The sequence below is a fragment of the Electrophorus electricus genome, chromosome 6 (genome assembly GCF_041902795.1).
Source record: "Electrophorus electricus isolate QZ-2024a chromosome 6, ASM4190279v1, whole genome shotgun sequence".
Taxonomy (NCBI): Eukaryota; Metazoa; Chordata; class Actinopteri; order Gymnotiformes; family Gymnotidae; genus Electrophorus; species Electrophorus electricus.
In genome coordinates this window covers 28536055-28553372 of record NC_137502.1, presented here as the reverse complement: position 1 = coordinate 28553372, position 17318 = coordinate 28536055, and the positions used below count along the sequence as shown (strand labels likewise).

The 17318-nt window shown below is 40.2% G+C and overlaps 1 protein-coding gene across 1 annotated transcript; it reads left to right on the top strand.

The window, feature by feature from the left end:
- The first annotated feature begins 13174 nt into the window (after positions 1-13174).
- Positions 13175-16594, top strand: edn2 (endothelin 2). Its single transcript, XM_027009781.3, has 5 exons — positions 13175-13336; positions 13949-14099; positions 14256-14369; positions 14829-14921; positions 15041-16594. Exons 1-5 carry the CDS (start codon positions 13273-13275, stop codon positions 15117-15119), a joined length of 501 nt encoding a protein of 166 aa, XP_026865582.1. The 5' UTR covers positions 13175-13272; the 3' UTR covers positions 15120-16594.
- The last annotated feature ends 724 nt before the right edge of the window (positions 16595-17318 follow it).

Below are 17318 nucleotides of genomic sequence, written 5' to 3'. Positions count from 1 at the left end.
TTGCCAAGTGCTTGATTAAACATTGCTAACTATTTGAAGTGTTCAATATTTGATTAAAACAGAAATTAAATAAAAAGATTTGAGAATGAACAAATCCTGAGTCTGTGAATGTTACTCCTTTACTGGCCACTAGATGGAAATATTGAGCCATTTCTGAGAACTCCTTACGGAGGTCCAGTGATTTCACTAATGCAATGCAGTGATGTAATCTAACCACCAAGCCCCTCAGAAGCTAAACTGGGCGTATCATAGAAGTGTAAACACCAAGGTTAGAGTGTTTTTTTGTTTTGTTTTTGTATTTACTGAAGTTTATTTTTTACAGAATTTAACTTCTAGTCTGTTCTGTGGATCTTCACTTTTAATTTAGTTAAATTCAGCATTAATTACATGATTTAAAGCATCAGATAATAAACTATAAGTAATATTAGCAATGTTGTTAACACCATTACTGGATTACTGTCCTGCTGTATAAGCAGTGATTTTGTTTGTTTGTTTGTTTGTTTTGCTGTTTGTGTTGCTGTTAATAACTACTACTGATGGTTTATGAATGCTGATGTGCTAATGTTCACAGTTTGGTAATGTTAATGGCTGAATACTAACTTCACGTGTGTGTGAAAAAGAGAGAGGGAATTTAAAGGGAATATTAATTACAATGCCACTATAAATTTTGACCCCAGAGTGTTAACTAATACTGTTACTTAATAACTAATAAATGATACTTAATGAAAAACTTTGCCAATTTACATTTTAATAACCTTGGTCCACATTACTGGAAATAACTTGACAGGAGCCGAATTTGACACCATTACTATAAATGACTGGTAATTAGTCATGCGTCCTTGCTTATGTACCATGGTTTGCTCTCTCTAGATGCGCCTAATTAAATATGTTTTAACTCTAATTCTTGAAGTCCTGGTCCCGGTCTGACTCATGGAAGCCTTCACATTTCTGTTTCCCCTGATAAAACATAACTCGACTCACTGGTGAATTGCTAAACCACTGGGAACAGGGAAAACACGTGAGGTCCCTCGGGACGCACGCTGGGAGCCACTGCAGTAAGCGCACCGGCTGCTAGAACCGGTACGTCTCTATCAGTAATGCTGAGCGGCTGGGAATTAGGCTGAATGAAATGTAGCTACACCTGCCCTTTTTCTCAGCCTGCAGACTCTCTCCTCAGTCACTTTAGTACAACCAGCTTGTTGGTGCATATGTAGTCCGTCTACAGCCCATTTCTAGGGTGTTACCCATCTTCGAACCCTTCACTAAGAATCAGTTTCTGATCACCAATGTTAGCTGAGTAGTTTTGGGTAGCGGACCCGCTCACAAACCACTAGTGACACTGATGCATGAAAATAACCCAGGACCATGACATCACCTGACAAACTCATACCATTTCACACCCATTATCACGCCACTGTTGTCAAATTTACTGGTAAACTTCAAAGCAGCTTGCCATATGAATGAAAATGTACGTTTATTTCTGCAGGAAGTCTTGCCAGCGGAGAGACTATAAACGCACGTAGATCACCTCTTGTCCGATATCATTATTGCCATGCTCCCTAAGAGCGATGCTATAGGCCGAGATGTGCTGATCATGAGCTGTTCATGCATGTACCATGCGCATGTACCCTGAGAGTTAGACCACAGATGGTCTTAACACAACTGAGGACACTCTTACAAAGTTGAATAACATACAACCAAATACAGTTCATAACCATAAAAAATAAATAACAATATAATAAATATTAATGAAAATACAAAATAAAAAAAAGTGAAATATCTAAAAGTATATACCATTGCCATGGCAGTATTAATGATGCGACAGAGATGGCCCACCATTCAGGAGGTCCAGTAGTCAGAGCCTGTCCAGTGGTCTGTGGGCTGGAAGGTAACCAAGTTTCAGACATTCACCAAAGAGGAGTGCCAGCCTGAGGCTCAGGAGAGAAGCGGACTTTAATATCGTAACCAAGGTAAAACAAAACATGAAGTGATAAACCCAAACAGGGATCAGGCCGAGGGGCAAACCCAGACTGTCAAAGGTAAAAACGCAGAGCGTGGGAAACTCAGGCTTGGACTTGACACGACAAATGCTGGAGTGAGAATTTTGTGAAAAAGAACAGACAGAAGGGAACTTAAATAGGGCAAGCCAGATCACACTGTAATGGGAGAAACACATGAGAAGCAAGCAAGCATTATTAGAGAGGTGTGTGTGTGTGTGTGGGGGGGTGAGACTCAGCAGGGTCTTCAGGCGAGGTCTGAGTGTGAGGTTTGGGAAGGACATGACATTGGCACATTCTGTATGCCAACAGATGGACTATAGTGTGTGATCATACACTTGTAATATGCATCCAGTGAGTGTAGGTACAATCACCGTGTTGAATAAAATGGCTTGTGAGATTAGAAACAAAAATATGTCTATAACTGATATATTGACAACATATTGCAATATATTCTGTGTTCCTAAGGTGAGACACAGTTCACGCACTGTTTTACACTGTTGCTAGTGAGCGAGTGTGAGCTTGTTGTTTTTGTTCTGCTCTTGGCATGGCCTGCACCTCTCCACTCACGCAAAGTACATGTCCGGGTTCACACAGTGGATACATGCAAGCTCCCTTCACACCCTGATGATGGCTGTGGTGTCTTCTTCCCTCAGATTACGCAGAGAGAACAGTGTTACTGCCTATAGTCTGACCAGTGCTGCTTGTCCTCTTCGTGACTTCCAGAGTATGGTGATTAAAACTGTGTGCTTACTGTCTTACTGTCTGAACTACATAACCCAGCCTCCAGGTCTGATTCAACGCTGATAACTAGCCCATGAAGGAGACGTATTAGTGTTTGACGTATCAGTCTCTTGTATTTAAGATGAATTCAATTTTACACCTTAAATAATCTTCATTAGTATGCAATGTGGACTGCAAGCCTGGGGCTGAAGACTTCCACTGGAATGAGTGAGTCTGAGCGTGGGCCTTGACGTCAGTAGACTTGGCAAACTGCCGTGTGCCGCTCTGAGCCCACGTGCCGGTGATGGGCCAGATATGTTGACTCTAACAACTGATCAAACAAACGCTTTGTGACCCCACCAGATTTGTCAGTTGACTGAGTGACGTTGGATTTATTTGGGGAACTTCCAGTGAGTCCGGCTTCTCTCCATAGCTTCTTTTCAGTTAATGCACCGTTGGGCCCGTCTGCTTAATTAAGAGGTGTATCTGTGTTGAGATAAGGATATATTTAACAATTTCCAACAGCATCACCGCTAGCCTATGCCTGTACACAGTGACATGCCATGTGGATGGTCCTCCAGCCTAGAAATTCACATTGTAGAAGACAAATCAAAAAGTAAGCAACAAGAATACTATCTTACTCACGGTTCAGCTTTCTGAAACATCATCAGCCATTATCTCCACAGAACTCTGTTCAGAAGACAGATCCTGGTCTCCACCCTTCACGTTGTCCTCTGGGTCCATCTATCACTATGAGCAGTGTTTCTAGGATTGGTACTGTTACTAATTAACATTAATAATGAACTTTTCAGAACAAAAATAGTAATTAACATAATGTCTCTTTTTCAATTCAGGTTGCACTTACATGAAACTAATATGCTTATTCAGAGGAACTTCTCAGAAGTACACGTTTTAAATACATATAGCATAAAAAAAACAACATTTGTGTTGTCACCTTGCTCTACCAGCTGTGCTACAGAAATCCAGCTCAGCACAATGTAGGCACTGTCTTAGTTTTATTTTCATGGCTATGTCCTTTATGTAACTTCCATTTTCGGTTCATTTTCCTGACACCCTGGAGAGGCACTAAAGGTATAACTAAGATCATTTTTAAAATCCGTACTGTAACCAAGCATTTTCTGCATAGAAATAGCAAGTAAATTAAAAAAGAGACTGTGACAAACACTTTTGCAATTTACAATTTAATGAATTAGTGTCACATCTGAGAAATATTAGACCGTGTTAAGAATATGAAATTGTAATCATGGCTACTACTAAATGTGCTATTACTATTACATATACTACTACTACTACTACTACTACTACTACTACTACTACTACTAATAATAATAATAATAATATTACTAATAATAATAAGAAGAAGAAGAAGAAGAAAAAGATGAAGAAGAAGAAATGAAGAAAAAGAACTTTGTGTTACATTCTTTATTTGTGTTACATCCTTTATTTGTGTTACATCCTAAATACTTTAAAATGCAGATGAAAGTGCTTTACAAGAATTTTTTTTTAAAAAGGAAGTAAAAAAAAACAACAAAAAAAGAGATAAATTTGTTTAACTAACTGTATATGTCTGATGTGATTTGAGGAGGTTCTGGAGCTTCTGCTCTGGTTCTGGACCCTCGGTTTACATGTGATACAGGCTCTATGTATTTTGTGTTTAGAAGAAGAAGCAGTCCTGTATTTGATGGGCTCAGATTTCATTGTGAACATTAACTTAGACATTCTGATAGACGAATAAGGCACATTTGTGGCTTTAAAAACAAATAAAAGTTCAAATGTCTTAATGTATTTGTTTTTGTTGTTCTTCTGGCCTGGACTGCACCTTTCCACGAACCAGGAATGGGTCACCACTGTTTTCTTCAACATCTTCTATTTCATATCTGATAGATGCTCATGGTCAGGATTGATGGGAACAGCTTTTTAAAAAATTCTCATTCCTAAAAGTAAGGAGATAAGGCAAATTGAGGAAAAGTCAGACAGTTCTGAGGACTTGATTGATCACTGAGACAATGAGTTTTGGGCACCTTTCAGGAGATGAGCTATGTGTAAAAGAAAATAAAAAAACTTTCTCATTTTGGATTTTGCTTTTCTGTAAGATCAGAGTTGCTATGGCACTAGCCCTGCCTTCAGACAGAAGGGATCAGCCCAAGTATCTATGTTTTAAAACACAGGTCCTTCCCCAGCACACGTGGCTCAGCAAACTGCGTTCTTTTGCCTAATGTATTTCTGGTTCTTTGCTTTGTTAAGTTTGTTGTTTGATCGTTAAAAGCCTCACATCCAAATGTTCACTCTGTGCCGAGTCCACCTTTTGCATATTGCGCAAACCTTACCTCTAACTGTAAATATGGATGTGTGGAACATGTCTAAAGAAAGATGATCCTGTGTCACGGAGCTTGATGGGTGGAAAACCAAGGAGGGCGGGACTAGACAAAGTTGATCTCTTAGTTACCACAGCAATGGAATTATTTTCAAATCTTTAGCGATACAATTATAACAAACAAGTGTTTCCTGATACTCTGACTCAGAGTATCAGGATACCAGTGCTTTTTCAGGTAAAGGGGAGAAAGTGATTGTTATATTGCCCAGTGCATCATGCTTTCCTTCACATAGTTGCATTACTGACTTGATGTAGCTTTTGTGTGCTGTCAGCAAAGGAATGAAATGATAATCTCTTTCTGTTTTTCCTCTCTCTCTCTCTCTCTCTCTCTCTCTCTCTCTCTCTCTCTCTCTCTCTCTCTCTCTCTCTCTCTCTCACTAATCTTCTGGTATTATACTGTTGGCATGGGGGGTGTGGGACACCCAGTGTAGATTGGTTAGGTGATATGGCTTCTTCATACAGCTGATCTGATACAGATGTAAAAAACCCCGAATTATAGCAGATGATCTGCACAACAACGCTTGTTTCATTTCCAGTCAAATATGATCGAATCAAGAGCTAAAGGAGCTAAAATTGAGTCTTTGTTCAATTACTTACATATTGCAAATTAATGGGATAGATATAAAAAATATCATGAAATACTGAGAAGGCAATATGCACTGTCTCTATTTACTGTAGATATACAGAGACAGCAAGAATTTACAGCTTTATTTTTGCTTTTAGCTGATTAATGATGCAGAGTGTTGTTTGATTTTCTAAATTGTGACAGAATTAAGGTCATATTGTATTGGAAAAGACAATCCACAGAAGGCATATAGCAGGCTATTTTACTGACCAGTTTTGGCTTCATAACTTTGCATGTACATTTTAGCGCCACTGTGTGGCTAAATGAGGAACTGAATAACATCCCTGTGACGTGTGTGTGTCACTGGTACCGCAGAATGCTCATCCGTTAGCCTTTTGCCGCCTTTTAATGTAATTAATCCTTTATTGAGGCACTTGGTGGTCATGAAAACATCGCCTCATGTATTTATAGCATACAAACAAATGCTACGAAATGGCTTTCAAACACCTCTGGATTTGGTATATTCTCAAATTTCACAATGATTTGGGATGAAGTGTTGAGCTCCAAACTAAACCAATCTACGTCCAACAAATGTTATTTGTTTGTTTTATTGTCCCATAATCACGGCAATGAAATCATAAGTGGAAATGGTGTAAACAGATGCTTCTCACTTCGATGGCCCCCAGATGTCAATGTTGGACAGTTTGTATGAGACATGAAGCTTGAATTTCTCGGGTAATGTCGCAGGGCTAAGTGACCGAGGCGTTTCATTTTGCAGTGGGTTCAGCGTGACAGCCTTCGCCACATACGTGCCCTTCCTCTTTGATTGAATGCTCAACTCCTCTCTTCTATATAGTCCAGACATGCACTGTTTACTTTTCTCTGTTTTCATTCCTCCTTTGTGTGACTCTTCCATTTCTCCACTCCTTGTCCCGGGTAAAGTACACATTTAAAGAACTTCAGCAAATATTTATAAACCTTGATTGCAATGGAAGCGTTTTTCAGTAAAACTGGTACACTGATTAAACTGATTTCTAGATGTGGTTATTTGTTCATTTTGATTTGCTGAGCTGTTATATTCTGACACAAGTTGACACATTGGTGTGTTACACTGTCTGGGCTGCACTACTTACTGTCTGTCCGTGATGAAGTTGGATTCAGACAATGAGGAAGGCAAGCCAGCCACACATGAGACATACGTATATCCAAAACGTAGCAGAGTGCACCTAATCGCGATAAGTATGACCATGTGAACTGGACTCAAAGAAAAAACTTGACTGGAAAAAAAACTGGCAGGCTCATACATATGATTCTAACTTGTGTACTGCAACGTTTTTTATTTTCTTTACATGTATCAGAACTGCAGACCCAGTGTAGATGGAACTTAATATGCATTAGGTAAAAAACAATGTTTTTGATTATTGTACAAACAGCCATTAAACATAGCAGACCACAAACCAGTAGCACAGTACACAAAAAGTGATATAGAATAAGTGATATAGAGTCATGGAGATCATGAAGCTATTCCAAAGTTTTGAACACTGACACTGACCAACCAGTATGTGTCATGGTCCATGTTTCTATTAATGTTATGCTTATTGGCTTGTAAACTAAATAATAATTGTATAGAATTTATAGCATATTTATATAAACAAATTATGTTGCACATTACATATAATTCTTTATATACAATAATAGTTTATATATAATAGTTGCATATTTACATGTAAAATTCTGGTGGCCCTAACTGCCGTGGTTTATAAGCACTGAGGACATATACTTCATTTTAAATATCATAATATAATCTAGTGTATTTGCTTCATGTGAAGTAATCACATATTGACTGGCTATGTGCCAGTTTATAAATATACTGTCACTATTTTAAATATGATGGTTATAATTCTAATTATAACATTACACTGTATTAAATAAAACATTGCATAACTGTAACATTACAGTGATATGAATCATTATTATCAGCGAACCCAGCACATATTAGTGCAAATAAGTTTGTCAAAAAAAAAAAAAAAAAAATCTAAGTAGTTTTAGGCAGAGCTTCTTGGTAGATAGATAGATCTTTGGGATTTAAAAGGTTAACTTAATTTTAATTAAAAAACCAAAAACGCTTTATTGTGTTCTGGGTGTATCACAGCTGCTGAACTGCATTCCGAAGACGGATGTAATGAAATCCTGAGCCCTGAGCCCTGAGCCCTGATGTTACTTTCAGTGGCATCTGACAGGTATTGTGTAGCATTGAAATTCCTGTGTGCTAGTGGGGCAGAAACTGAGTATGGATGGACAACACAACCGTGAGACATTGTGAGGCTGGAGCGAAGCGCGAGTGAGGAACTCAAAAGGTGTTTTATTTGCGAGAGGCAAAACAATGAAAACATAAGCTTTCAGCAAAGAAAACAGCAGGCAAAGTCTCTAACTGGTGGTTAAGAAGCACTGAACCCGGGTACCTGTGGGGATTAATGAGGGATAGCCGTAAGTGGTTATTCACTAAATGGGTGATTAGGACTGGGTAAATGAATGCGTGTTTTGATTGGTGGATGTGGTCTGTGAGGGCAGGTTGGGTGCCAGCTGCAGTGTGATAACATTATATGCATCAGCCGGCCACTGTAATCCATGCCTGATGGTGTGCTGATTTTTTTTGTATTTCTTCTTAGGAATAAAGGCAGACAGGGTGGTTACTTTTCAGTAGATACTTTCGATTCTTTATTTGAAAAACATGGTAACAGTTACCTTGGATGTCTTTTGTAGAGGGGAAAATGAAGTAGGAACTCCCAGTGAGTCAGAATGCCTAGAGGTTCTGCTGACCTTGAGAAGCTTTGCTTGCATATGAATGGAGAAACTTCCAGAGTTATATTTCTGGAAGCCCTGGCAATGACAGGACTTGACCTAGCAACCTTCTGACTACTAGGCAAGAACCTTCACCACTGAGCTACCACTGCTCCTCTGGAACCTTTTAATACACTATGCTGGCTGACCAGATCTCAGTATCCCAGGCCTAAGATACTACCAAGAAAAATAAGATGTTTAAGATTCTTTCACTAAACTGAACAGAGGATTGTATTTGAGCATATTTATTTGCAGTGGCCTTTGAATGGGCCTTCCTACAACAATTATGTCTCCAGATCTGGTCTTAAGTAGATAAGAACAGTCCAATTGTCGATGGAGACATCAGACCAATATGCCAATCACATTTTGCCTTATTAAAATGAAATCCATGTTCACTCCCAAATAATTCCCATCAGACAGAAAATGTGGGCAAGAATGTGCATGAATTAGTATGAAAAATACTCTTCTGACAAATAGCAGGTGTTAATGACAAAAATAACTTTCTCAAGGAGGACAGAGAGCACAGAATGCGAATAGAAGTGGTGCAGCTTAAAGTGCCAAGTACATCACTGTACAAAACTCACTGCCCAAATGGGTGGGCATTCAGTCTGAATGTTGATATAGCTGCTTGTGAGAATAACCACACAGCTCTTTCTAGCGGTGTGTCTCAATTTTATCACTCCAAAAGAAGCCATAGATAGCAAGACTTAAAATAATAAACCGATCAGCGGGTTACCTCAGCAACAGGGCATAACAAGAGTTAATAATAAACAGATGGTGACCTGATACTTTGATCCAGTCTTACAGTGCTGTGATTTCACTTCTTTCATACGGATAAATGAGAGGAAGTCGGAAAGGTGTTATGGTTTTGATACTCGCACCATAACGGCTTCCTGAAGATATTATTGCTGTTTACATACTTGGTCTTGTTGCTGCCTTACTACTCACCCACAAAGAATGAGCAGGAAGACGAAGAGTGTTGATCTGTGTGTGTATGTGTAGGTGTGTGTATGTGTGAGTGTGTGTGTGTGTGTGTGTGTGTGTGTGTGTGTGTGTGTGTGAGTATGTAAGAGAGAGTCTACACTTCTTCTCATCTTATCACATCAGCATTCACCCTTGTCTGTTTGTTATTTGAGCTACTCACAAGCGTCATGAATGATCCCAAACTACATGCTGGCTAATCTTACCTTCACTCAAAAAAACAAAACCCCAACTGTTACCACTCTATTACATGAAACAGAGTGGTGTCAAATACACACATTGACAAACATAAAGGCATTTGTTGTTGACATGTCCAGTTTAATTAGCTTGATTTTTTAAAGTCAATATCAGTTACTTTGCTGCATTTCTCGACCCATCACTAACATTTGTGTAATACAATAAGTGGATTTTTTCTAAACAGTTCATACAAACAGCACCACACAATAGATTAGCTGCAAAAGTGAATAACTTGTCTTAGATTATGTCTCAAAAGTAAATATTTAGATTAGTGAACAGCAAGTCCTTGTGTCATTGTTTACAAACAAAATCCTTAGCCTTGTTGCTAGTAAGAGTGTACTCTTTAAGCATTTGCCAGAATACGTGAACTCTAAGTATTTTCTGATGGCTAAGGTTTTGATGTTAATGAAAATGAAAGAGTGCACCTTTTCTGTGTAGCCTATATCAATTTCATCAGTACACTTACACATGCTTGTATGTAGGAGACTGACTGTAAGAGATTAGAAAAGATTCACATTTATGGCTTGTGGGGTAATTTGCTGACAGATGTCATTGAGATGCAGACAAGAAAGACCAGGCTGTTTGACAGCACCTCGCCTTCACACACATTCACACACACATTCAGAGTCATGAATCAGTTCAGAGACCCAGAATATACATTTATAAGACATGCTTAACAGATTATGACAGTTGGTTCAACACATTTGAACTTATGCAGTGAACTGATACCTAGATGTTTTGGGGGGTAAGACTGTTCAGCAGAGGACAAGTTTAATGTGTTTAGATCAACATGACATAAGTAATTGATAATGTAAATAACAGCAGGCAGGTCATCATCATTTGAGTAAAGGTGACAAAGCATTTGCTGTTTGTTCAAAAGAATGAGAAACTGCTTTTAGGATATGCACGTGCAACTATATGATGTGATGGTTTAATGAGTAGCTTTCAGAGTTTCAGCTCCAACCTGAGAGATGTACCCAAGCGACTGAGGAAAAACGTCATCAAAAAGTATGCGTTTTGTGGACAGTCACATGGCAGGACATTATACAGCAGCTGTACCCATGCGTTTATAAACAGAGATTTTTCGCGAGTTTTCGCGGCTACCATGAGCACCATTTTCATTCTGCTGTTCGCTGTCTCTGTCAGACTGCTGTTTCACTGTCTCTAGTTGACACTGTGGACCTAGACTTGGTAGGACTGCAAACAATCGGATGATTAATATCACTGCAATATACCATGCAAATGAAAATGAAAATGAACAGCACACAGCTCAGATGCTCAAACAGTAACCACGTCTTCTTGGGTTTACTTGTATAGGTACCGTAACCTCTCAAGTGTTTTCAGACTGAAGTTTTTTATTCCTCTGCGGTTAGTCATGGTGCGTAACATTCGGTACGTCATCTCCATATTGCGCTGCTGGCCAGTTTTGGTAAGGGGGAGCAGCAGGACAGAAGGGGTGTCAAAGTCCACGGGAACTGTGCATTCCAGCACTGTACCTAAGGCATTCCTTCGAGTCATTCAGCTGTGGGTCGTTGTCAACGTGCTGTTCATAGCATGCCGCTGAGCTGTCTGCAAGAGGAAATGGATAAAGCTGCATTTTTGCAGTGTGACAGAAGTGCACACGCGCGTGTGAGAGAGAGAGAGCGAGAGAGCAAACAAGACAGAGATAGAGAGAGAGAGACCCACACACAGACAAACAGATAGGGAGAGAGGGAGAGAGAGAGACATAGAGAAACAGACAGGGAGAGATAGACAAAGCAGAGACAATCCCTGAAAGACAGGCAATATAATGCGGGTGTACATTGGGATGATTAACCACTGAAGAAGGTGGATAAAGAGTTTCGGTAGTGATGACACTGCCTACACCTGCCAATCATCCTGCCCACCCTGATGACTGCTTTTATCTGCCATGTTCCAAATCTTTATCCTTCTATGACCGACATATGTAATAACGGGCATGGGGCAGGGGGTGTTGCGGGAGGTCAGGAGAGTTAAAGGCTATCAAGGAGGAAGAGTCCTGTCCAGACAGGCGAGTGCCACGATTTCCAGTCTACTTGTACTGTGCTGCTGGACAAATATTTGTTTAAGCCTCTTGGCTTTTTTGTTATCCTTCATTTTTAAGGGGCCAAATAGCTGTGGAGGTGCCATTGTTTAATGGCCTGTGACATCACTCTGGCATTTCCTTCCCCCCTGCAAAGACTTCATGTTCCTCAAACTGTTTTTGTGCCCCATTTCAACAAAACAACAACAAAAAAAATGTTTCCATCCTTTGATGCCTGCTTTCCCTGTCTGCATTGTGTGGAGTTGAATAAGAAATCCTTAACCAGATTCAAGCTGGAAAGCTTATTTATAATAGAGAACTATCATTCATTTTGTCCGTTGCTAAATGAACAATATGGTTGTGTTCCAGTGCAGTCTTAGCAGGAGTTACACAAGCCTCCTAGTGGGGCTATTTTGTTATATGATGCAGTAGAGTGCTCAGTAGGTCAGAGTGCTCCAGTAGCTGTCATCCCCAAAGGGAAAGTGCACCGTATGCTTCCATCATTTAACAAGAACAATATGCATCAGTTTCCAGTCCAAAAGAAAAGGCATTCCTTCATATTAAAGTATTTGCATGCTTTGCCATTTGTTATCAGATATTCACTGATGAATTCAATTTATAATGGCTTGACCACAAGAGAGCATAGGTTGTGTCACTGCCTATAGCAGGACTCTGGCAATTTGCATTGCTTTTGCGGAAGTAACATAAAAGTGAATAGATAGGTATCTAAGGACTGGGGAAATTACGCTATTCACCTTTGCCATATGGAGCAGAGCACTGGAAAAAGTCCTGACCAAATGGTAACAGAAGGATTTGGAACACTGGGCCATGTACTGTTATGGTTTATTTCATATACATTCCCGGGGTAAAAGTACAAGAAGATACAAATGCAAACATAGATTAAGAAATCCGAATTTGACACTAAAGTTTTGAAAATCCAAATTTATCATATTTGTCATACAGAGTAAATACTAGAGCTTGGGACAGATAAAATTAAAAAAATAAAATAAATAAATAAATAAATAAACCATGTATATATATATATATATATATACATTTTTAAAATGTAGAGATTTTAATGCCTACAACAAAAAAGTAATTAAATCCAAATGCTCCTGTTTTGCACCCTGACAATGAGACTCAAAGCAACTGGCAAAGCAGAGGGCAAATCCCGAACATGTTCCTTCCTATCTCCTGCTTTTCTGCTGTCCAACATCTGAGAATGCCCTCGGGAGGCATGGAATGTGAGGGAGGCATGTCGTAGTACGACAACAAAGTTCCGCGTGTGGCCGGAAAGCGGTGACGAGAGGAGGAGGGGAGTGGAGGAGGAGAGTGGGTGTGTCACTGGCTGGCTCTATAAAAGAGAGGCCGGGAGGTAGAACTCCACACGAGCACCTGTAGCAGGCTTTAGCAGGAGTAGTGCTCACTGATATCTGTGCTCTGCACTCTCTCTGGATCTAACAAGCTCGTTCAAGTCCCTGAAAGCTCGACAATGGCTCTGGTGCTGCGTTGGGCTCTTCTCATGTCTCTCACGCTCTGCGTGTTAATGCATGAAGGTAAGTCACCAGTACCTCTCCAAAATCTTCCAATATTAAAGGGTCATCAGGCTGCTTGGTACTGTGGTCACCACTACACATCTGCATGGACTACACAGGAATGCTTATGGCAAAAGAATGCCGCAATGTGCATATATAGCTATAAAAGGTATAAAAGCACATTTGAAGGAAAATCTATTACTATACATTATAATGCATAATCTATGCTTTGTAAGACGTGTAGCCAGAGTTCAAATTCCTGAGAACCTGTTGTGCACATACCTTGTGATGATACAACCTTCGCACTTGCTCTAGGTGCATTTCTTGCTAATATAGTTTCAGGGTAGTTTAATTTTAATATTTAGATGTATTAATATGATACATACAAACTGCATATAGATAAGTGTTGTTGATAATTGTTTCAAGTAATGAGTCATATCTATATGGTATTGCACTGGTACTGCCCTATCTTAACTATTTATGTTGGAACTGATTGTGAGCAACTCTTAACGTGATAAAGCGATACTTAGGGAAATCTTTGCCAGTTTCACACACTCATGTTTATATGCTCACCACAGCTGCAACACATCTTGGCTTTACCCGGCATTAAGACATAATGCGGTCTGTTTCTAGGATTTGGACTTCCCTTCTCTCAGCGCTCTGAAACCACCAGCGCTTCACTGGTCAAGAGGGTGCGCACCAAACGCTGCTCCTGCAGTAACTGGATGGATAAGGAGTGCATCTATTTCTGCCACTTAGATATCATCTGGGTCAACACACCTAGGTAAGCTGCCCCCTCCAAAATGAATGCCCATGCTCATTTTGCAACATCCTGCCTCCTCAATATTCGATCTGACCGCAGATGAACGCGGTTCCTTGTTATTTTGAGCATTACTACATACCAGGTGTTAATTCCCTCTTTCTCTCCCTCTCCTGACAGTAAGATTGTCCCGTATGGTCTCGGAAGTCCTTTGTCCCGTCGCCGGCGCTCCACTGGCCGCTGTGTGTGTGACAACCCCGGTGACTTGACCTGCTCGACCTTTTGCCATGCCAGGTAAGCGGTGTCTTGCGTCTAGACCTTCCTTCTGCCCTGCTGCTGATCATATCAGACACAAGCTTCTCCTTGTGTTGCATATGCCATTGGCAGTCATCTAGAAACAGAGCAGATCAGGGCTAAGTGTAGCCGGCGTGCACTGATGAGCTGGAGACGTGCTCTTGACTCATGCCTGTGTGTGCTGGTTGCGTCACATGGGCCCTTAATTCAGAGGCCTAGTTTTAATATGTGTCTCTTAATCTCTCTAGAAGATGTTAAAAATTCTTGTGATTTCTCAGGCTGATGAATGCCTCCTAGCCCTTGGCACTGGCTTGTACTCTTTTCTTAGGTTAGCTGCTTTGCATTGTTTGCCGTAGGACAAAGTGGAACAGATGAAGAATGTTTGTGATTATAATGTGCTAGCAAACCATTCCTGGAAGGGCTCACCTTTTAACCTGCCACTCATTGTTTTGGTCACAGCTCCATGGACCCAAGCATGGTAGTTGTGAGTCCACTTGACCATGGCTTGGACGACATGGACAAAGCCAGCAATAACCTGCTCGCACATCTCCGGTGAGCGACATTCCCACAGCTGACATATTTGCACAGATACGTGTGGAATGGCATATGTCTGTCCATATGAGCACTTGCCTTGATGGCCACTAACATGGGTGTGTTCTTTCTGCATCTAGGCAGGTGGCCAAGGCCAATCAGAATGCATTTGAGCAGGCCTTCCCCAGAAAGAAACTGTTCAGGACCAGCAAAACCTGAGAACTGCAAGAAACGGGATGGCGTGATCGATGCCGTCCCAGGAAGAGGTGTTTTCTGAAGGCAATCCCTGGGTGCTCGAGAAAACCTCTTCTGATCCAAAAGGCCAATAACTGAAGAGGGAAAGAGGGAGGAGGGGTCTTGAGTCCTCCTGGAAGGAGATGACAAATGCCTGGGGAGGAATTTTTTCTTGTTCTATCTGAAAGACATGGCCAGTGTTAAGGTCAAAGAATTAAGGCTTGCTAAGCCTTTAGTTAACACAAAACAGTCGCCATAACTTCATTTCCATTTACATGAGTACTGAGGTGCTTTTGCATTGTTTTACTGAAGAATTAATGGAGTGACTTAAAGCAGCCGTAGTGTGGTGGCCTCTCCACAGGAAGGAGTTCAAATCTTAATCTGTCAGGCATGTTAATGTCACCAGTTTAACATTATCAAATGAGAATTATTAATGGCAGCTTTAAAAAAGCACAACTTCTGTCCCTGCAAAGGGGCTTATTGTGACACTGCCATGCTATGACGAGTTCAAATGTAACAATGTCTTGTGGCTCCACACTGAGGTTTTTTTGTCTACTCTGTTGAAAATGTTTACTAGTTTTATGCCCTACTGTTCTTCTCTATATTTACTTGCCTTAAGTTGCATTTTCTCTGTATCAGAGCTTAACATGATTTCATTTCGTTTGGAAATGCAAATGACCTCCATCCAAGCCCACTTGGGACTTTGGTAGGAAGTGCACATTCTCTAGCTGCCCTAAACACTGAACTTGTGTTTTTGTTGCTGATCTGTAATAACACTGACCAAAGGTCCCTATGCTCAGGCCTTATCTCTGCCTGTCAGTGACTTCTTTATGAACACATACAAACTGCCTTAAGAAATGGCACAACTTTAAAGAAACAAATCCAGGACCCACAAAAGTTTCTTTTTCTCCATTTTTCCCATGACTGCCCCTTTCACTTATATTTTCTTCCCTGGCGTTTTTGTGAAGGTGGGAGTATTTATTCTATAGCTACAGTAGTGTGCTCTCGATCTTCCAAAGTTCCTGTGTTTCAATGCCTTACAGCTTGCCAAAATGTCGTAGTAATTGTTTTCTCCTATCATAGAAAGGGCTAGCTTTGCTAATGTTACTTTTAATTGCCCATTATGGAAGACAAACAGCTGTGTTTTGATGGAATGTGTTTGGTGGAAGGCCTTTTTCATGAAGCAGATGTTGATTTTGTAATGACTAATATCAGATATGATGTTTTGTTTTGTTACTTGCTATTTATGATATGTGTATTTATGTGTATTTAAGGGGCGATCTCATCATACGTACTTGAATGTCTGGCTTCATGGCATTATAGAGTAGCATGTTTATATCAAACTATTTATTTAATTTATTAAGCTCCATTATTTATATTTGACATTCTTTTGTAACTTTTGTAGACTTACAAAAGGACATTCATTTATCATGAATAAATTATTGAAATTGAAACAAAAATATTCTTGCATTTATTCTTGTGAATCTCACAGGCTTGTTGTAGTTCTTAATGAATACATCAAATTAATCACAGGATGCATCACATGGGGGATGTTGTGAAAATTCAAATTCAGTGACTCTTCATAGATAGCTTTAGGGTTGAATTAAAGGGACTGAGTCTGATTGCTCATGTTAAATATACTGCCTGGCCAAATGAAAGGTCACACACACTATTTTGTTGGACCGCCTTTAGCTTTGATTATGGCACGCATTCGCTGTGGCATCATTTCCACAACCTTCTGCAAAGTCACATTTACTTCTGTCCAGAGTTGCATTAATTTTTCCCCAAGATCTTGTACTGATGATGGGAGATTTGGACCACTGCGCAGTCTTCTCCAGCACATCCCAAAGATTCTCAATGGGGTTCAGGTCTGGACCCTGTGGTGGCCAATCCATGTGTGAAAATGATGTCTCATGCTCCCTGAACCACTCTTTCACAATTTGAGACGGATGAATCCTGGGATTGTCATCTTGGAATATGCCCGTGCCATCAGGGAAGAAAACATCCATTGATGGAATAACCTGGTCGTTCAGTATATTCAGGTAGTAAGCTGACCTCATTCTTTGGGCACATAACATTGCTTAACCTAGACCTGATCAACTGCATCAACCCCAGATCATAGCATTGCCCCCACAGGCTTGTACAGGCTTGTAAGCATGATGGGTCCATCACTTCAGCCGCCTC

Coding starts and splice junctions, on each gene's coding strand:
- edn2 (XM_027009781.3), top strand. CDS start 13,273: ATGGCTCTGGTGCTGCGTTGGGCTCTTCTCATGTCTCTCACGCTCTGC. Junction 13,337..13,948: donor CTGCGTGTTAATGCATGAAG/GTAAGTCACCAG, acceptor GTCTGTTTCTAG/GATTTGGACTTCCCTTCTCT. Junction 14,922..15,040: donor AACCTGCTCGCACATCTCCG/GTGAGCGACATT, acceptor TTCTGCATCTAG/GCAGGTGGCCAAGGCCAATC.